This window comes from Thalassophryne amazonica, chromosome 3 (assembly GCF_902500255.1).
Source record: "Thalassophryne amazonica chromosome 3, fThaAma1.1, whole genome shotgun sequence".
Lineage (NCBI taxonomy): Eukaryota > Metazoa > Chordata > Actinopteri > Batrachoidiformes > Batrachoididae > Thalassophryne > Thalassophryne amazonica.
The window spans coordinates 61100952-61123728 of NC_047105.1; the positions used below are offsets into that span (position 1 = coordinate 61100952).

Below are 22777 nucleotides of genomic sequence, written 5' to 3' on the forward strand. Positions count from 1 at the left end.
ATAGCAATGTCTGATATGTCCTTAGGGGACAAACCGAGCCCATAAGAAATGACGATCCACTGATCCAAAAGAGTTTAAAAGCATTTTAAAAGTCAACAGCCAGCTGATTAGACGGACAACATACATGAATATTAAAATCACCACAGACCAGTTTGTCATAATTTTGGATAAAATGAATGAATGATTTATTCAGCATATAAAACACCTTATCAAAAAAAGAAAAGATTTTAGAGTAATATATATATATATACAATATATATATATATATATATATACACACACACACACACACACACACACACACACACACACACACACACACACACACACACACACACACACACACACACCTAATACATACTCATAACAGCAAATACAAAAAGAACAAAGCACACACCGTTGAGATTGATCAATGAACGGAATTTTCTCATCACAACAAAATAAATAAAAATGCACAATCCAAAAGAAATAATACCAAATCAATAAACTTAATTGTCCATACTGTAACGAGAGATTATATTATTATTAGAAAGTCTTTTAAAGCTGACTAGAGTACCGCATAATTTCATATATTCAGGACAGATGTTCCAAATGTTTACACCTTTTACAGAAACACAGTGACTTTCTACAGTAGTTCGAGTCTTTAATTTAGCAAATAATGTTCCTCTCAAATTAAAACTGGAATCCTTCATTTAATTGGCATTTAAAGTTATCGTTGAAGACAGCGGCCAGACCACTGCCACGTCTTGATGCTCGCTGGGAGCTGAAGCATGAACAGCTGGAGGGAGGAGCTCAGAAAAGGTGCTTTTTTCACCTGGTTTTAGCCAAGGCTCCATGAACAGGAGAAAGTCCAGAGCACAAGTGGAGAAAAAGCCATTCAGGATGAAAGACTTATTTGCAAGTGATCTGGTGTTGATGTGTGCCACACGAACAGAGTGCCCGTCAGTCTGCTGGGAGATATAACTGAGTGGGGGGAGGGTCTCCCGCACGCAGTCCTGTCCGCAGATCATCACAGGCCGGCAATGAGGAAGTGGAACCCAGCGTCGTTCGGGCCGGAGCCACCGATAGCTAAATGTCAGGGAATACCACACATCATAGCAGTCATATGGCGTGAAGAATCCGGCCAATAAATGTCCAGGAACATGTGTAAAGGATGAAGCCAGGTATGCTCTGAGCCGAACATGGACTCTTCCTCTCTTCCTACGTCTTCTGTGGTGATGACTCTGAGGTAACAGGCAAAGCGCCTGGCAAGTAAGCAGGTACAGAGAAAGGCAAAGGTGCCATCTTTGACTGTCTGCCAGAGCCAAGGACAGTCAGGTTTTCCACAAAAACGTGAATGTTGATGAGTCTGGCAATCATATACCAGGGGTGGTGACACATTCTGTACAAGTAGCAGAATCAGGAAAAACAATAACAAACTCAGTGAGTGTAGACGGCAAGCCACATACAATGGCACCATCTTGCTACTCCTCCTAAAACCATCCCCAAGTATTCACGGCCTTTGCCATAAAGCTCAAAATTAAGCTCAGGTGCATTCTGTTTCCACTGATCATCCTTGAGATGTTTCTACAGCTTAATGTGAGTCCACCTTGGGTAAATTCAGTTGACCAGACATGATTTAGAAAGGCACACACCTGTCTACATATAAGGTCCCACAGTTAACAGTGCATGTCAGAGCACAAACCAAGCATGAAGTCTAATGAATTGTCTGTAGGCGTCTGAGACAGGATTATCTAAAGACACAAATCTGGTGAAGGGTACAGAAACATTTTTGCTGCTTTGAAAGTCCCAAATGAGTACAGTGGCCTCCATCATCCATAAATGGAAGAGGTTCAAATCCACCAGGACTCTTCCTAGAGCTGGCCGCTCACCTAGCGAATGCAGAAGCACCTGAGTCAAAAGGTGATCAAGAACCTGATGATCACTCTGTCAGACCTCCAGCATTCCTCTGTGGAGAGAGGAGAACCTTCCAGAAGGACAATCATCTCTGCAGTAATCCACCAATCAGGCCCGTATGACAGAGTGGTTAGACGGAAGCCACTTCTCAGTAAAAGGCACATGGCACCCCGTCTGGAGTTTTCCAAAAGGAACGTGAAGGACTCTCAGACCATGAGAAACAAAATTCTCTGGTCTGATGAGACAAAGACTGAACACTTTGGTGTGAATGCCATGTGTCACATTTGGCAGAAATCAGGCACCATCCCTGCAGTGAAGCATGGTGGTGGCAGCATCATGCTGTGGGGATGTTTTTCAGCGGCAGGAACTGGGAGACTAGTCAAGATTGAGGGAAAGATGAATGCAGCAATGTACAGAGACATCCTGGAAGAAAACCTGCTCCAGAGCGCTCTTGACGTCAGACTGGGGCGACGATTCATCTTTCAGCAAGACAATGACCCTAAACACACAGCCAAGATATCAAAGGAGTGGCTTCAGGACCACTCTGTGAATGTCCTTGTCCAGACCTGAATCCGACTGAACATCTCTTGAGAGATCTGAAAATGGGTGTGTACAGACACTCCACATCCAACCTGACAGAGCTTGAGAGGTGATGCAAAGAGGAATGAGCAAAACTACCCAAAGATAGGTGCACCAAGCTTCTGGCATCATATTCAAGAAGACTTCAGGCTGTAAATGCTGCCAAAGGTGCATCAACAAGGTATTGAACAAAGGGTGTGAATACAAATTTACCAAAATTTCAAATACTTTTTTCATGTTGTCATTATGGGGTTCTGTGAGTAGAATTTTGAGGGGAAAAAAATAATTTATTCAATTTTTGAATCAGGCTGCAACATAACAAAATGTGGAAAAAATGAAGTGCTGTGAATACTTTCCGGATACGCTGACGGCGTGGGTGTGCGTGTATATATATATATATATATATATATATATATATATATAAAATAAAATCACAACATCCAGCCAGCATGGTATACACGTACAGTTCCTAAAATGCCGCCATAAAAACATTTAAAAGCAGTCACACTGGCCAAGGGAGTTTTCCTCTCGATCCCTCATAATTGAAATAAACTCCCCCAGAGAGATCAGTTCTGACAATTTCAGTTCAGTCTAAGTTATTCCATGTGGAATGAACAGCATATTTAAAAGACTTTTGTTGTGAAAGTGTCGTGACACGGACCCACAACAGGGGGCGGTAATGAACGGACAATGCGTGAACACTGAATCCAACAGAGGTAACGGGTATCGGTTGCGAACCGTGATCTCGTTCAGCCCTCTGTAATCAATGCATGGACGGAGTCCGCCGTCCTTCTTGCCCACAAAAAAGAAACCAGCACCCATCGGGGAGGTGGAGTTCCGGATCAACCCGGCAGCTAATGAGTCCCGGATGTAGGTCTCCATCGATTCGCGCTCGGGGCGTGAGAGGTTGTACAGTTTGCTGGACGGAAACTCAGCACCCAGGATCAAATCAATGGCACAATCATACGGTCGATGCGGGGGAAGCGTGAGTGCCAGATCCTTGCTAAAGACGTCAGCAAGGTCGTGGTACTCAGCCGGCACCGCCGCCAGATTGGGGGGGACTAAAACCTCCTCCTTAGCTGTCACACCGGGTGGAACCGAGGATCCTAAACACTCCCGGTGGCAGGTTTCGCTCCACTGAACCACAACCCCAGACGGCCAATCAATCCGGGGATTGTGTTTTAACACCCATGGAAAACCCAAAATCACTCGGGAGGTAGAAGGTGTTACATAAAACACAATCTCCTCCCTGTGATTCCCAGACACCACCAATGTCACTGGCTGTGTCTGGTGTGTGATTAGTGGAAGAAGGGTGGCATCTAGTGCCCGCACCGACAATGGTGACGGTAAGGCCACTAGAGGGAGCCCAACCTCCTTTGCCCATCTGCTATCCAGCAGATTCCCCTCCGACCCCGTGTCCACAAGTGCTGGGGCGTGAAGGGTTAGATCCCCACTCAGGATCGTGACTGGGATTCGTGCAGATTGTCGGGGTTTCCCCACGTGGGTGTTGTGACCCACCCTTAGCCCAGTCCCTAAGGACGAGTGCTGCTGTTTTGACCGTTTGGGGCATTCTCTCTGTGTGTGCTCGGTAGAGCTGCAGAGAAAACACTCTCCACGGATCAGCCTCCTTTGTCTCTGATCTGATCATTTTTTGGCCCTGCTCATTTCCATAGCAACGTCAGCAGGGGGAGCTGTTGTCACGTGGAGAGCCCTGGCAGTGGAGCGTGGGGAAGTCGGCTTCCTTTCAGACCCGGGAGGAAGAGGGACGGCTTGTACCTGACCACGCCCCTCGTCTCGCTGCCGTCGGTGTTCCGTTAATCGGTTGTCTAACCGTATAACCAGGTCGATAAGCCCATCTAAATCCCACAGCTCGTCCTTCGCCACCAGGTGCTCCTTAAGGACCAGAGACAGTCCGTTTACAAAGGCGGCGCGGAGCGCAACAGCATTCCAGCCGGCTCGCGCTGCCGCAATGCGGAAGTCGACTGCATACTTCGCTGCGCTCCGACGACCCTGCCGTATCGACAGCAGCACACTTGAAGCGGTCTCGCCTCTATGAGGGTGGTCGAACACCTGTCGGAACTCCCTCACAAACTCAGTATAAACCGTTAGGAGCCGTGAATTCTGCTCCCAAAGCGCCGTAGCCCAGGCGCGTGCCTCTCCTCGAAGCAAATTTATAACGTAAGCCACCCGGCTAGCGTCTGACGCGTACATGACGGGACGCTGTGAAAAGACGAGCGAGCACTGCATCAAGAAGTCCGCGCACGTCTCCACACAGCCTCCGTACGGCTCCGGAGGGCTTATGTATGCTTCAGGGGATGGTGGGGGGGTTCGTTGAACGACCAGCGGAATGTGTTTCTGGCACACGGTCAGCAGGAGGAGGTGCTGCAGCAGCGCCCTGAGCACGCGCTTCCACCTGGGCGGTGAGAGCCTCCATCCTACGATTGAGAACACTGCTCAGCTCACCCAACACGCCTCCTGCTGGCGCCTGTGCACCTCGCTCTTCCATTGGCTGTTCAAGCGATGGGTGACGCCCCTCGGGATCCATGACGCTGGCCGAGAAATCCTGTTGTGAAAGTGTCGTGACACGGACCCACAACAGGGGGCGGTAATGAACGGACAATGGATAAGCCAAAAGTAACAATTTAATGTTGTGAATCGCACAACGACGTACAGACAATAACAATATGGTGGACTGTCAATCATACACCAGGTGACGTGTGGGCAGGCTCGACGATAGAAGACGCCTGGCGAGAGAAGAGCTGGATCCCCACACAGCTTCCACCACCAACGGAGCTGAAGAACACCGGAGCCGCCAAGCCCTGCGCCCCAGGTGGTCGCTGTCTTCAGCAGTCAGACCCGGTACTGCTGGCAGAAAACAGAGAGTCCAGATGAGTGTGAGGTCGCACACTCAGTAATCCCACAGTCTGTATTCAGTAAAGGAGGGAGAACCTCCACCTCCAATCACACACTCGTGCAGCTCCTGTCTAACCACTTATCTGATTGGAGTGTGAAGCGAAGCCGTCGCTGATCACACCAAACGCCAATCCCACAGATAAGGCAGACACCACAGGATAACGGCTGCAAAAGAAGTTCAGATTATTACTCAACGATTTGAGTCAGCAGAGAAAATTACCTGAATGGTAGCTGATTTCTCGGCGAGGAGGTGGAGTTGCAGTCCGGCCTTTATGGTGATGGTGATGATGATGAATGAGTGACAGCTGGTGCTGAGAATGAGTGACAGCTGTAACTCCCAGTGGCTCTGGCGCCCTCGTGCTTGAAGCCCGCACTCCAAGCAGGGCGCCATCTGGTGGTGGTGGGCCAGCAGTACCTCCTCTTCAGCGGCCCACACAACAACTTTTTTTCCATGTTCTGTTTGCACTCTTGGGACCACCATCAGTAGAATAGAATGAGAGCGAAGACCATATTGATTTTGGGTTCTACACATGTAGGCAGACAGATAAGGAGGAACTATGGCAAGAATAGTTTATATATATATATATATATATATATATATATATATATAAAGGTAAACCAATGAGAGAGCCTGCGTACATAGAGAGATGGCCAGTTAGCAATAGCATACAAAATACAATATGTGCGATTTTCACAACCAGTTATAAAATGCAGGGCTTAGTGGTACACAGCATCTAATTTGTTAAAATTAGAATAAAAAAAAAGAAAGTGCTTACTGTAGTCAACCTATATGTTGTAATTTTTTTTGAAGTATCTGGTCAAGCAGAGTGTAGGCATGGCACCTTTTTAAAATTATTGGCTTAACACCGGTATTGCTAAAACCCAAATGATACCCAACTCGAATGTTTATACATCACTGTGTTCTGTACAGGTGTATTTATTCTTAGGCCAACAGATGAAGTAAGCTATTATAAAGTAGGGCAGACTGTAGTGGAAGCACAGGGGTATCTGGTGATTGTGCATCAATCGCAAATGATTTACATGTCTCATGAGTAGAATAGGAGAGCCCCATCGCAGAATTTTGCTTTGGGCCCCAAGAAACACAGAAATGATTAACGGCCATTTTACCTGGGACAAACATTAAATGCACAGTGCGCATCAGTTTCCTTCCTTCTGCCTTCAGTCTTCTGATTGCCTGGATGTACCTATATAAAACAAAAGTTGTGTGACAGAAAACAGATGAGACTCTGAGCTGACAGCATGCAGGAGAAGTGGCTGGATGTTAAAACAGCTTTTTCCTCAAAGAACATAGTTAAATGTTAACTGCACAATAGCACCAGAGCAAAGACCCTGTTAATAAGACAAGGTTGCAAAACAGTTATACCCACTGTATTGTTATACATTTCATGTCCTGTGATCCACGGGCAAAAATGTTGCCCTCTGCATCTTTGAAAGCACTGAAAGCATCATACTTCCAATGTTCCTGGGGAAGAGATTGATATCAAATCTGTTTTTTTTTCTTGTCTATTACAAGTAAAAAAAAATGGATTTCAAAACCAGAAACAGAGAGTCCCCATACCTGAAAAACAGGCACGACATCTGTGTGGGAATTCAATAAAATGGATTTCAGTGATGGTTTTGTCCCTTCCCAGGTCATGATTGACACAACTCTGTCTGGACAAATCTAAACAGAGAAACAGCATCACTCAAGAGCTCACTTGAATCGACCGACTTTGCTGTGCGTAGGTTAGCAACAAATATCAAATATTCATTGGCAGGACTTAGTCCTGTTCAGATTTACTGGCAACCCCTGTATTTTAAGTGGACATTAGGGCTGTTCATGTTATACAATGAAAAATAATACTTGTGAGAGACTTTGGGCCACATGTTGTTTTTGTTCCACTTGGGGTTTTATAGGTGCAGACCAAATCTGAACTCAATCAGACAAAATTTAGAGGTCCCTCAGAGTGACACATTTTCCTCTCCCTCCACTGTCAAGGCAACGTCACTCTAACGGGAGTAGACTCTGATAACATTATTTTTCTTTTACAGGTACATGTGATGGCTTCTAATTGCAAAAAGTGGTGGTTGATTGGTCACCCAGAGGAAAACATTACTGAAATTACTGGATTACTACATTGCTTGTTTGGGGAAAATTGTTGCTTTGCAGGGGACCCCTAAACAATGTCCGATGACAATAAAATTTGGCACAGATCTTTTATTTTATTAGTGGAACAAGAATAAAATGTGGCCCAAAAGATTTTGTGACATTTGACATTTTGAACAGGTCTAGTGGACATTTTAAAATATGCTCATAAATAAATGCAAATACATTTTGTATCATGAAAACATTTTTTTCAATAGCCCAAAGTTACTGAGCAGCAAAAACAAAACAAAATGCTTTCAAAAAGTGAAATTAAAAATACTGACATAAGATGTATGCTGGACACAGTTATTGGCAACCTTTGATGATATGCTGTAAAATTATTGCACTAGTGAGGGAACCCACCAAGACACCCATGTGAACTCTGAAAGAATTATAGGCTTCTGTGGCATAAAGCTTCATGGTGGAGTGACAAACAGAAGGTCTTTCTTAAAAGAAAATATGAAAATTCTGCTACAGTTTGCCAGATGGCACACTGGAAACTGAGGCATAGATTTGATCTGTTTTCTTAAATGAAAATCCACCTCTCTCCCACTCTAACATGAAGGTATACTTAAGTTATACTTCTTCCAATTCCTTGTCAGACATGTTAAAATGGACATATGTGTAGTGTGTGTATTCATATGTGTGTTTGTACACAGTAACCTTTGTTGAGTAAAATATACTCTGTCGAGATAACATTTGGTCCCAGTCTAAATAGAGTAAAATACACTCCATTATAGAGTGAAATCAGTTCTACCTTCTTGTGAATTCAAGTGTTTCTACTCCAATAAGAGTTGATTTTACACTGTGATAGATTTGATTTAGCACTGTGATATTTAACTCTATTTGGACTGGGACCACATGTTATCCCAGCAGAGTGTCTATATTACATGTGCTTAGTATGGATATATAGATAAGGTATAAACACTGGGAAAATATTTATTTAGTTTACTGTTGATTACCTTTAATTTATCTTATTTAATTTGTAAATGTCGATTCACAAAAAGGAAAAATGTAAAAAGGAAAAAAAAAAAAATCACTTGAAATGGGTTATATGTATATGCTTAAACATGTGTATGTGCATATATGAAAAGGTATAGGAGTATGTGTATATGTAAATATGTTTATATGTAGGTAGGTACAGTTGTATGTAAATGTTTGGGCACCCGTGATGATTTTCCTTTATAAATGATTGGTTGTTTGGATCAGCAATTTCAGTTAAATATATCATAGAGCAGAAAAACACAGTGATATTTGAGAGGTGAAATGAAGTTTATAGGATTTACAGAAAGTGTGCAATAATTCTTAAAACAAAATTAGGCAGGTGTATATATTTGGACACTCCAACAGAAAAAAATACATCAATATTTAGTAGATACTCTGTGCAAAAATAACAGCCTCTAAACACTTCCTATAGCTTCCAATGAGAGTCTGGATTCTGGCTAAAGGTACTTTGGACCATTCTTCTTTACAAAACATCTCAGGTTTGTTGGTTTCCGAGCATGGACAGCCCGCTTAAAATTACACCACAGATTTTCAATAATATTCAGGTCTGGAGACTGAGATGGCCATTCCAGTACGGTGTACTTGTTCCTCTGCATGAATGCCTTAGTAGATTTTGAGCAGTGTTTAGGGTCGTCGCCTTGTTGAAAGATCCAGCCCCAGCTCAACTTCAACTTTGTAACTGATTCTGGAACATTGTTCTCAAGAATCTTCTGACATCGACTGGAATCCATGTGACTCTCAACTTTAACAAGATTCCCAGTACCTGCACTGGCCACACAGCATGAAGGAATCACCTCCAAATTTTACTGCAAGTTTTTTTCTTGGAATGCATATCACCCCTTGTTATGTCCAAATAACTCAATTTTATTTTTATCAGTCCACAGCACCTTATTCCAAAATGAAGCTGGCTTGTCCAAATGTGCTTTAGCATACCTCAAGCGACTCTGTTTTTGGCATGTATGCAGAAAAGGGTTCTCTGCATTACTCTCTCATCCAGCATCTCCTTGTGCAAAGTGTGCTGTATAGTTGAACGATGCACAGAGACACTATCTGCAGCAAGATAATGCTATAGGTCTTTGGAGCAGGTCTGTGGGTTGACTACGAGTATGACTGTACTCACCATCCTTTGCTTCAGCTTATCTGAGATATTTCTTGGTCTGCCACTTCAGGCCTTAACTAGTACTGTGCCTGTGCACACTACAGCATAGAAGATGATGCTGGAGACCACAGAGTGATAAACATCTGCAACATATTTCTGCAGACATTGAAAGATCTGAGCCTCCTGAGGAAGTACAGTCGGCTCTGACCTTTCCAGTTTGTTGTCTATGTGGACACCCAGGTACTTGTAGTAGTCCATAATGTCCACCTCTGTTCCATTGATGGTAACTGGTTTCAAACGGGTCTTCCGTCTTCTGAAGTCCACCAACAGCTCTATCATCATACAACCCCTGGCAATAATTATGGAATCACCGGCCTCGGAGGATGTTCATTCAGTTGTTTAATTTTGTAGGAAAAAAGCAGATCACAGACATGACACAAAACTAAAGTCATTTCAAATGGCAACTTTCTGGCTTTAAGAAACACTATAAGAAATCAGAAAAAAAAAATTGTGGCAGTCAGTAATGGTTACTTTTTTAGACCAAGCAGAGGGAAAAAAATATGGACTCACTCAATTCTGAGAAATAAATTATGGAATCACCCTGTAAATTTTCATCCCCAAAACTAACACCTGCATCAAATCAGATCTGCTCATTAGTCTGCATCTAAAAAGGAGTAATCACACCTTGGAGAGCTGTTGCACCAAGTGGACTGACATGAATCATGGCTCCAACACGAGAGATGTCAATTGAAACAAAGGAGAGGATTATCAAACTCTTAAAAGAGGGTAAATCATCACGCAATGTTGCAAAAGATGTTGGTTGTTCACAGTCAGCTGTGTCTAAACTCTGGACCAAATACAAACATGGGAAGGTTGTTAAAGGCAAACATACTGGTAGACCAAGGAAGACATCAAAGCGTCAAGACAGAAAACTTAAAGCAATATGTCTCAAAAATCGAAAATGCACAACAAAACAAATGAGGAACGAATGGGAGGAAACTGGAGTCAACGGCTGTGACCGAACTGTAAGAAACTGCCTAAAGGAAATGGGATTTACATACAGAAAAGCTAAACGAAAGCCTTCATTAACACCTAAACAGAAAAAAAACAAGGTTACAATGGGCTAAGAAAAAGCAATCATGGACTGTGGATGACTGGATGAAAGTCATTCAGTGATGAATCTCGAATCTGCATTGGGCAAGGTGATGATGTTGGAACTTTTGTTTGGTGCCGTTCCAATGAGATTTATAAAGATGACTGCCTGAAGAGAACATGTAAATTTCCACAGTCATTGATGATATGGGGCTGCATGTCAGGTAAAGGCACTGGGGAGATGGCTGTCATTACATCATCAATAAATGCACAAGTTTACGTTGATATTTTGGACACTTTCCTTATCCCATCAATTGAAAGGATGTTTGGGGATGATGAAATCATTTTTCAAGATGATAATGCATCTTGCCATAGAGCAAAAACTGTGAAAACATTCCTTGCAAAAAGACACATAGGGTCAACGTCATGGCCTGCAAATAGTCCGGATCTTAATCCAATTGAAAATCTTTGGTGGAAGTTGAAGAAAATGGTCCATGACAAACCTCCAACCTGCAAAGCTGATCTGGCAACAGCAATCAGAGAAAGTTGGAGCCAGATTGATGAAGAGTACTGTTTGTCACTCATTAAGTCCATGCCTCAGAGACTGCAAGCTGTTATAAAAGCCAGAGGTGGTGCAACAAAATACTAGTGATGTGTTGGAGCGTTCTTTTGTTTTTCATGATTCCATAATTTTTTCCTCAGAATTGAGTGATTCCATATTTTTTTTCCCTCTGCTTGGTCTAAAAAAGTAACCGTTACTGACTGCCACAATTTTTTTTCCCCTGATTTCTTATAGTGTTTCTTAAAGCCAGAAAGTTGCCATTTGAAATGACTTTAGTTTTGTGTCATGTCTGTGATCTGCTTTTTTTTCTACAAAATTAAACAACTGAATGAACATCCTCCGAGGCCGGTGATTCCATAATTATTGCCAGGGGTTGTAGTACTGTGCCTGCGGTCTTCCATTTCCTCACTATGTTCCTCACAGTGGAAACTGACAGCAGAAATCTCTCACATAGAATTTTGTATCCTTCCCCTAAACTATGATGTTGAACAGTCTTTGTTTTCAGGTCATTTGAGAGTTGTTTAGAGGCTCCCATGTTGCTACTCATTAGAATAGATGCAAAAAGGAGAAACATTTTTAAATGGCCACCCTAAATACCCTTTCTCATGATTGGATTCACCTGTGTAAGGTGGTCAAGGGTCAATGAGCTTACCAAACCAATTTTGTGTTCCAATAATTAGTGCTAAATGTATTCAAATCAATAAAATGACGTGTGCCCAAATTTATGCAACTGCCCAATTTTGTTTAATTATTGCACACTTTCTGTAAATCCTATAAACTTCATTTCACTTTTCAAATATCAATGTGTTCGTCTGCTATATGATATATTTAACTGAAATTTCTGATACAGACAAGCAATGATTTATAAAGGAAAATCATGAAAATTATCACGGGTGTCCAAACTTTTGCACACAACTGTATGTATGTGTATAGAATAGATATATTAAAATCTCTTTGGTGTTAAAGATATGTTGATGTGGGTGCATTTATAATGTTTTGTTCATGTGGTTTTTGACATGTCTGGAATAAATAAATAAATAAATAAATAAAAGCTATAACTGTTGATGCAACAGACAAAGGCTGCACTGTGTGCAGTTTCTCTAATGACAAGCACAGATGTTTACAACACTTTCAGAGTTGTCATGGATGTTTTGATGGCTTCCAGCCTCCTTGCACAGTCGCTAGTTTTTGAAAACTGCCTACTCCAGACAGATGCACCATACTGGTTGCATTACTTCATGACTGACATGAATAAAATCCAAGGCTTATTCTGTGACTTAGAAATGTTCATGTATCTATCACCAGAGCTGTCCAAAGACAACCTGGTGTGAAAGTGATCATTTACTGTAAAATCAGCAAAACGTGTTGATAACAGCATCCAGCATATATTTTATGTCAGTATTTTTAAATTTTATTTTATGAAAGCATTTTATTTTTTGTTGTTGCTCAATAACTTTGGACTGTATGTGATAAAGGTGCCGATAATTCTGACAAGGACTATACAGGCCATACACGTTAAGCATAATAACAATCACAAGAATTTACCTCATGCGTTTTCATAGGTAACTCAAGCTCCTTTGCCATTCTGTTCAGGAACCCAAGAGCACCATCTAAAAGCAATGAGCACATAGCAAACAGCAAACTATTAGACACTGAAACACCATTGACAAATAATAGATAAATTAAATATAGTTAAACTCGCCTAAACAGTCATCGTATAAAACAGATATTCACACTCACTGGACAAAAGCAAAAAGTCCCAGTGCTTTTGTATAGTTTTCCATGTAATAAACACTGTATTTAACAGATTTTTACTCACATCGGACATCTCCTCATTGTCACCTCCTCTCTCCCCTGTACATTCATTCTCATGTAGATACATACACACACCACCTGTAAATATTTTTTTATTTTAAGTGTGTTTCTTTACCTTTATTTTTTTATTTATTTATTTATTTTTAACCGTTATTATTTAAGTGTTTTATTTATGTGTGTGCTGATTTATTTATTATGTGCCTTGCCGGGAGTGTGCAAAATTTCGTTATGCCTGCATAATGACAATAAAGATCTTGATTGATTGACTGATTGCTTGATAAACGTATTGCCCCATTGTAATGTATTCCATTAAAAACCCCTCGCATGTACCGGACAGAGCAGTCAGGACGTGCCCAGAAACAGAAGTACGAAATGAATTTCAGCACTGATACTTGCTGATTCGAAGAAAGTGGGTACCATATTTCCTTGATTCAAAGACCAGCATTTATTTTTTTCAAACTGTGCTCAGATATGGGACGTAAACAAGGCAGGGTGTAATTCAAGGCCGGTGATTATTAACAAAATGCTGCTTGCTGCCTGTACTGTAATACAGTGTTAAGTTTCACACATATCCCTGGGCGTAACGAACCAAACCATTTTAAAGCAGAGGCCTCTGCTTGGCTCTCCGGAGCCTGACATACACCTGCTAAATGACGCAGACCGCAAAGGGCTGTGATTTGTAATTTTTACATTTTCACTCCTTCTTCTCCCATCATATTTTAAAAGTTTTTGCAGTGCGCACACCGATTAGAATTTGATCATGGATCAAATACGCTTGGCAGAAAAGTCCGCAAATATAACCAACTTTACAACAGAGTCGGAAAAACATGCTCAAATGACCTGCAATTCATGGAGAAAATTATACGTACCATATCATTGGTTTGGAGGTTGATGACTGTATAAAGAAGTGGAGCTCATTGAGGGAAAAATCTATCCAGAAAAATCCACTGTTCCTCCTGTAAACTGCATAAAGACGCGACTGAGAACTTTAAAAGGGTCACGCGAATGTCAACGTCATTGCATGGCCACAAAGTTACAGAGATGCAGAAGCATAAATTAGGCTTTAGGATTTTAAGGTACCACTATGCGGCAGACTTAGGAAAAAAAAAAGACTGACTCATCCCAATGTAATCTTTTTAAAGCACATAATGTCCGGCGCTTATTTAAGGCAGGCGTTTATTTTTTTCAGACCAAGTTTTGACCCGATCATTAAATGAGGCAGGTCCCAATTCAAGTTCAGGCTTTAATCAAGGAAATACGTAAGCCCAAGACTGTATGGCTGCAGACCTGCAGACTCCAGCAGCCAGCTGAGCTCAGTTCAGACATATGGAATAACATCCATGCCGTTAATGTCTGAAAGGAAATGCTTTTGACAAAAACTACAGATTTTTTTCTATCTATGTCCAGAGATCAAGGATCCACCTATTGAGTCTATTTATGTCCAGAGATCAAGGATCCAGTGACCAAGTTCATATTTATTTACTTTAAGACTCAATAAAATGTTGCTGACATCAAAAACCTGTAAAGCCTACTTGTAGCACACAGAAGATTCACAGGAGGTATCAGTAAGGGAATCAATAAGGAATCGGATTGATAAGCGGAATCGATAATGGTATCGATATTTAAAATGCGATAAGCTGCAATTTACGTATGATGACTAGTCGACTAATCACAAAAATAATCTAGTTGATTATCAAAATAGTAGTTTGTGGCAGCTCTACCGCTCGATAGGAGGAATTAAATATCAGAAATTGCTGGGGGGGTTTTTATGGTGTGTGTGTTGTTTTCTTTTTCTCCACAGCAGTGGCACGATGTGGTGCCACACGTTCCAGCTGCTCGCACTGTGATCGTGCACGCCTGTCCAACCGTGTGTCCCTCCCGACAGCAGGTGGAATGTTTTGCGGTTCCCCATTTCGCTTTTTGTTTGCGGATTTTTGGCCGGTTCTTGCTTCTTTCGCCCAACTTCTGTTTTATGTATGAAGAGGCCCTTATAATGGCCCAGTGTCTGCAGTAGCATGCAACTCTGTGTCCAATTTTCACACCACACATAGAAAAAAATAATCTGAGATATCAAGAATAATTTGCCTGCCCAGAGTTACATGGAGGTGGGCCAGGATGTTACAAAACATGACCCCCCCCCCCCCGCATAAAAAGGTTCATCTTACTTAGGCCATCAATAAGTAACATATGACATTTTCTGTAGGCAATGATTGTCTTTTTTTTCCTCTTCTTTAAACAATCTCACCATAGTCAGGTTGCGGGTGGACGGTTTTGACACGAAGGTACTCTCGAAACAGACTGACGGAGGGATCTTCTCCCTCAGATGAGGTCTGCCCACCTTCAATGTTTTTACCATCGTTGTCAGGCAACATGGTATGAATCCCACCTTTGAAGGAAAAAACAAAATTGTTCCAGTTTCAAAAAAATAGACAAGTATAGGATGTTGGGTGTAAAAACAGCTTTTCAAAATGGCTTTAATTCTAGGGCATACTGTCGCATTAAAAAACATTTTTCCAAGTTGATTATAAAAATGGTGTCCAAAAATAAAACATTGTTATACCCCTACTGCTTCAGGACTGTTTAGTTTTTAAATTTCAATGCCAGTAAATGAGTATCCAACACCATGAATCTACTGATATTGAATATCTGGCCAATAGCATAAGATAAACTTGCGTTGGCTGATGTTCACTAAGTCATTCTAGATTTTATACTTAATACAACTCAGTCAATGCAAATAATAAAACAATAAAAAAAACATTATGCTGGGTTGTGGGTAAAATTAAAGATATACTGGAGAATATTATTCCATTATGTGCACATTTTGTACTATTTGTGATCTGTTTTGATTATTATTTATTTACTAAAATCCATGCCACAGAGAACAGAATTTCAAAATGAAAAATGAAAATCACTTATTTTGACAAATGACAGTGTACTTACAACACACAACCAAAGTTGTGGACCTAATTTTAAACACGGCTTAGTTATAAATTTTCAAAGTCAGTTTTCTTGTGCTGTAACTAATGATTATTTTTATGATTAATCATTTTATTATTTTCTCAATTAGTGTGTTAGGTCCATAAAATGCAAAAATGGGGGGGGGGGGGGGGGGGGGGCTTTAGAAAATGTGAAAAATGTCAGTTATCCAGAGCCCAAGATGACAGTTTAAAATGTCATGGGTGGTAATAAATTATGCAAAGTTTCTATAATGAGTTGGAATGTTGTGTGAGTCCAGAATGTTTTTAGAACCCTAGACCTCAACAGTTTTTAGAGAAATAACTCAACCCTTTTATTTCCTGTTAATAATGCAATTTTTAATGTTAATTTAGTGTCTTAATGTATTTATAAACTGTTTAGGTTCTTGATATCATATGGATACTATTATTATTATCATTATTATTATCATCAGCATCATTATTATTTTTTTAATTATTCTACTTTGTCATTTTTTAAATGAACCACAATGGAAATAAGTGTTTTCACTTTCTTGTGTCATCTATGTAAAATGCATTTACAATTATATTATGTACTTACATTGAACTTACTACATAAAATCACTCATGCATGCATACAGATACACAGATGCCACTTCACTTTTTATGTATAGATGATTTAACGCCCCCTGCTGGAGTGGCGTGTGAGTCCAGAATGTAATTATCAACATCCATTGTTCATTGTGTTGTCAGCTAATAAACGTAGTTTCTCCAAAATATTAGTCCTATCAACATACCGTTTTGGTGGCGTTCATCCTTGACCCAAAATACATAAGCTTACCAGATGACAAATGTCAGCTCTCCACAGTTTGTCCATAATCAAAATTATACACACGCAGGCATGCACACACACAGAGGCCACTTGGCTTTAAATATATTGTGGCGAGCTGCGCAGAAGAACGAAGACCAAGCCAGAGCTTTTAGTCTTTTCAGCATTCTGCCCTAAGCAGGTGCTTTTATTTTTACAGACCCACATACAGAGATGGTGGTGAAATAAATAAATGGACTGCATTTATTTCCATCTGCATCAGATGCTCAAAGTGCTTTACAATAATGCCTCACATTCACCCTGATGTGAGGGTGCTGCCATACAAGGCGCTCACTACACACTGGGAGCAATAGGGGATTAAAGGCCTTGCCCAAGGGTCCTTAATGATTTTCTAGTCAGGCTGGGATTTGAACCGAGGATCTTCTGGTCTCAAGTCCAATGCCTTACCCACAAGACCATCACCTGTCCCTACCTAACTGCTATGTCTACTTGACATACAACTTAAATACTGTCATTCCAGAAGTGCTGACCGCTGGGAAAACAAAAATCAACAAACAAAAACATGCAGCATCTTCTTCCTGTTTGTGGCATGAAGTGATCCAGAAAAAAAAAATTAAAACAAAAAACAGAATCAGAGGGTCAGAGTGGAAAATACTTCTCATCAGCAATTGGTCCAGAACAGACAAGTCAGCTTCAAAATGTAAGTTTCACTTTAAGGCAGCCATGTGGCACATGATTGAAAGGCGGTAAATGATTCCTATTCTGGTTTCAACCTTCAATTTGATGGAAGACACCAAATGCACTACACGTCCGACTAATGGTTACGGCGACACTTAGCTAAACTGACTAAACCAATTGAACTACAAAAACACAATAAATCAATAACACTAACAACAGTTACACTAACATGAACCACAATAACAACACAAACCCCCGAACTCCCATGGTGCTTTGCAGCACAACGCCCATTGTTCACTGTTGTTAGGTAATATCCCTAATTTCTCCAACAATATTAGTCCTGTCAACACCTCGGTTTCACAGCGTTCATCCTTGACCCAAAATACATAAGCACACCAAAATGGCAAATGTCAGCTCTCCCCAGTTTCTCCATGATGAAAGATACATACATGCATGCATGCATACACGTACACAGAGGCCACTTGGCTATTAATATATGTGACAATGGCCCTTGTACATGTAACATAAAAGGACTACATGCATGTGGGAGGTTTCCATTATTTTATAACTGCTCTCCATCACATTTGTCTGTTATAGCAGAAACTGATTTGCAGCTCGGTATCTGAAGCAGGTATTAGCAGAGTCTGACTCTTATGAAGCATTGCTTCATTTCACTTCACTTACAACAGAGTGCAGTGTCAGATTAGTTTCAGTGGTGGGCACAGTTCCGCTAATCCGCTAACTGCTAATTATCAAAGATAATATTTTCATTATATGATTAGCTTTTCAGATAACTTTGAAACCCATCATCAGACCAATTATCTTCAGATAAGTTTTAGTCTGATAATTTTTAGACCGCTAACATATTTTTGCAGATGTGGTAAACAAAGCTTAACAGTTACAAACATTTATGAAGTCTAAAATCAGTTGAGTACCTACCTGTTAAATGTTTTGTAGTAGATGCGCAGTTCTATCCTCTGCAAACAGAGGAGAGCTGGTTCTAGAAGAAACCACTCTATCCTCTGCAGGCAAAGGAGAACTGGTCACAGAAAAGAAAAAAGCTCATTTCTTTTGTGGACATGCTATGCCCAGTGCATTATGGGTAATCTCAGTACAATTCACCACAGACTGATTGATTGATAAGAAATTAACGACACTACCACCACATAAGTGTCATATAAGTGCCAAACAGTTGCCAAATATTCACCTGGAACATTAAACACAAAATACACCACAATATCCATCAGCATAGGTTAAACAGCAGGTTATCAGTAGTTTAGGAATGTGACTACTTCACCGGGATAATTCCACCTTTACGACAGATGAAGCAGGTTCGTTAGCGTACAAAAGGTGCGTTTCCCCCTACACGGGCCTGATGGTCGAAAGTCTCCTCCGAAAAACTAGGCAACTGGAATAAAATACCTTGCCCAAAGATATAACTGGTGTGAATGGGAATCGAACAGTTTCCAACTTAAAACCTAATAAAAAGATTAATCTCTTAAAGAAAACTGACATTGTGTGATCGTGAAACATCTCTAAATAACGTCTTAAGATCAGGAACGTCATAAACGTTCACACAAATATGAGCAAAACCAACACATTCAAGCAGGACATGTTTCACTGTAAGTACGCAGTTACATGGAATACAAAAAGGTGGGTTGTCTGCTGCAAGTAAATACATGTGTCAACTGTCAAGTGTGAATGACCTATATGAGCGACACAATGCCTTCCCTCCGCTTGGCTAGTGGTAAACGAGTAAGCGAGCCAACGACTGGTTGATGTTGATGAAGTTTATTATTGGGATGTAGATCCCATAATGTTTGCCATGTTTCTAAAATAATTGTTAATCTTTGGCTTTAGATCTGTGTAGGGTATGTGTACGAAGTCTGTTAGAAAAGTATCAGACCTTTGGCCGGGGAAAAACAGACACGGATTATCAGGAATTTTGTTTTGGCAAGTTTTCACGGTCTTTACTGCCATCTACTGGCCAGTAGTGTTCATGGCAGTATTCGCCCTAAGTGCTGACCATCTGGGCACCAGTAGATGGCAGTGTTCTATTTATTTTGACACTGGTTATATCAGACGGGTATCTAATTACAACTTGGCTTTTTTTTTTTTTTACAAATAAAAAAATGGCGTATTTTACAAAAGCAAATTTATATGTAAACACCAACACACACCTCACATTAACGTGTTGGTTTTTACATAGAATGAATGAGTCAATCAATCAGTGTTAGAGGAGGCACATTTTACCCATAATCCCTTTGGCATCTGTCTGTTACAAAACTTCATAATTAGTGCATTATTTAACATTAAAAGATATATGTTACATTTTAACTTTGTACAAAAGACAGAATTGACATTAATGGAGTTATTCTATCAGCATTAATTTTATTTATAAATCAAAACCTTGAGTCAGCACTAGGGATGGGTATCGAGCAGTGGTGGGCACAGATAATCAAAAAATTAACTTCGATAACAGATAATCAGATAACTGAAAAGTTATCTTTGATAAAGTTAAAACGATAAACCACCCAAAAATGTACTGGAAGTTACAGATAACGATAATCGATTGTCTCCGGTACACTTGTAACTACTAACAAGCTGATTTAGAGTTTTAACACCACGATCACTTCTGGAAGCATCAAAGGCAACGACAGACCCAACAATGAGTCAGCACTTCTGTCTTTGAGCGTCCTGCCCCCTGCTGGAAGCTCTAGTTTACTACATGGCTTCCAGCACAAAAGCAAGCTGAGAGGAGCCACCAAGCTCAACTCTCTACTCCACAATGCTGCTGTCAGGCGGAGGTCTCAGAAAATAAAGCAATGCTGAGTTATGGTTTGATGTATAAATAAAATGAATACTGATAGAATAACTCCAATAATGTCAATTCTGTCATTTGTACAAAGTTAAAATATAACATATCTTTTAATGTTGAATAATGCACTAATTCTGACGTTTTGTAACAAACACAGACAGATCGCAAAGGATTCTGGGTAAAATGTGCCTCCGCTAACACTGATTGGTTGACTCATTCATTATGTAAACCAACACGTTAATGGGAGGTGTGTCAGTGTTTACAGATAAATGTGCTTTTGTAAAATATTCCATTTTTATTTGTAAAAAAGGTATTTTCCAAAAAAAAAAAAAAAAAAAGAGCCACGTTGTAATTAGACAACTGTCTGATATAACCGGTGTCAAAAATAAATAGAACACTGCCATGATCTACTGGTGCCAGAAGTTCAGTACTTAAGCTGGGTTTAGACTGTGCGAGTTTTGGCCCTTTTTCAGCTGATTTTTCATTTGTGCGAGAATTTTTTTTGGATCGCACCAAGTTTCAGGTTAATCGTGCGTCCTGCATCATTTAGTATACATGGAATAACAAGCTACATTAACATCTCACGACCACCTCCTGATCAGCGATCATATGGTCAGATGAAAATCAAACCTGCTTGATATTCTGGTCGCTGTCGTGAGGGTATCCCACTGCTGAAGCGCTACAAGCATCCAAACCTCTCGCACTGTAGGGGTGTGCAAAATAATCGTCATGATGATGCATCGCGATACTAATTTTCGCGATCTACTGCATCAATTCTTGATGCCAAGTATCGATTATTAATTTAAAAAATTAATAAATAAAATTGTATGAATGGTTGGCGAACATCAGCCAAAAACAAGTGGAATACAACTTCCAGTCCAGTAGATGTCGCCGTGGAGGTGTTGACGCCCGCTGCCTTCGTGCCAACAGCATTTCCAGCCATGGGATATTGCGACATGTCTCTTAAAAACACAACATGGAAGAAACAGAGAAAATCCGTCCGCCTCCGTCAAATTTTAAATCTGATTTTGGGCGCATTTTGGCTTCAAAAACAAAGAAGGTAAACAAGAAATCGACATGACAAACGCACTTTGCAGACACTGTAACATGGCAATGAAATACTGTGGGAACACAACAAACTTAAAGGCACACATGCGGAGGCGCCATCCAGAAAAACAGCAAGAGCAGCCAGCACCGCAACCAATGATAAGACAAACAACCTTTGATTGCAAACTAGCCCCTTTATCTACACGTGCCAAGAAAATCACCGAGTCGATTGCTGAGTTTATTTGCCAGGATGTACGGCCGTACAGAGTGGTAGAGAACAGTGGGTTAAAAAAAATGATAAGCACACTCGAGCCTCGCTATGTGATCCTGAGCCGAAAACAATTCACAGAAGTAATGGTCCCACAGATGTATGAAGAGGTAAAGCTACAAGTTAAAAAATCCCTTGCCTCCGCAGAAAGTGTTGCCGTAACATGCGATGGGTGGACTTCGCGAGCCACGGAGTCATACCTCACCATAACATCGCACCACACTGACGAGGGCTGGGAATTAGTTTCCCATGTGCTGCAAACCAGGGCTTTGTTTGAGTCCCACACCAGCACCAACATTGCCCAGGTGCTGAGAGCGGCAATGGAAGAATGGGAGTTAACTAACAAAGACCCTGCAATAGTAACGGACAACGCATCGAATATGACCATCGCTGCACAGCTGGCCAAAATGCCACGTTTCAGGTGTTTTGCTCACACACTGAATTTGGCATCCCAGCGTGCCCTGAAACTCCCCACTGTCACTAGATTGCTAGGGAGAGTAAGACGGGTGACAACTTTTTTCAGACGCAGCACTGTTGTGTCCCACGTACTGCATGAGAAGCAAACTTTGCTGAACCTTCCTCGTCATAAATTGATTACCGCGCGCACGACATGCTGGAGCACTTTTTAGAGCAACAGCCTGCCATCCACGCTGCGCTCCTGTCTGCCGAAATACGCAAGTCTGAGAAGGAAATCTGCACACTCACCGAGTCTGACATAACAACTGCTGAGGAGGCTGTCACTACCATGAAACCTATGAAAGTAGCTACACTCGCAATATCAGAGGAGGCCAGTCCAACGCTATCTATTGTAGCACCACTCCATTCCCAACTCGTCCATGAGCTCCAAGACAATCCGAGTGATTCCACCTTGACAAGGGAACTTAAAACCACAATGTGCCAGGATCTTATCAAGAGATACTTGATAAGATCCTGGCTCTTTGACTCTTTCTCTTTTTGCTCTGTATGCACCACTCTGCATTTAATCATTAGTGATTGATCTCTGCTCCCCTCCACAGCAGTCTTTTTCCTGGTTCTCTCCCTCACCTCCAACCAGTCCCAGCAGAAGACTGCCCCTCCCTGAGCCTGGTTCTGTTGGA

General features: G+C 41.1%; 1 protein-coding gene across 2 annotated transcripts in view; it reads right to left on the reverse strand.

Annotated features, from left to right (window-relative positions):
• LOC117506834 (aminoacylase-1-like) overlaps positions 1 to 22777 on the reverse strand; it is a 93228-nt gene that overhangs the window by 27853 nt on the left and 42598 nt on the right. For both annotated transcript variants that reach the window (XM_034166466.1, XM_034166465.1), the window contains exons 2-6: positions 15353 to 15493; positions 12838 to 12902; positions 6968 to 7072; positions 6777 to 6871; positions 6517 to 6593 (exon numbers count right to left, since the gene is read on the reverse strand). In XM_034166466.1, coding sequence (XP_034022357.1) covers positions 6517 to 6593; positions 6777 to 6871; positions 6968 to 7072; positions 12838 to 12902; positions 15353 to 15479 — 469 coding nt within the window. In that variant the 5' untranslated portion in view covers positions 15480 to 15493. The remainder of the gene's footprint in view (positions 1 to 6516; positions 6594 to 6776; positions 6872 to 6967; positions 7073 to 12837; positions 12903 to 15352; positions 15494 to 22777) is intronic.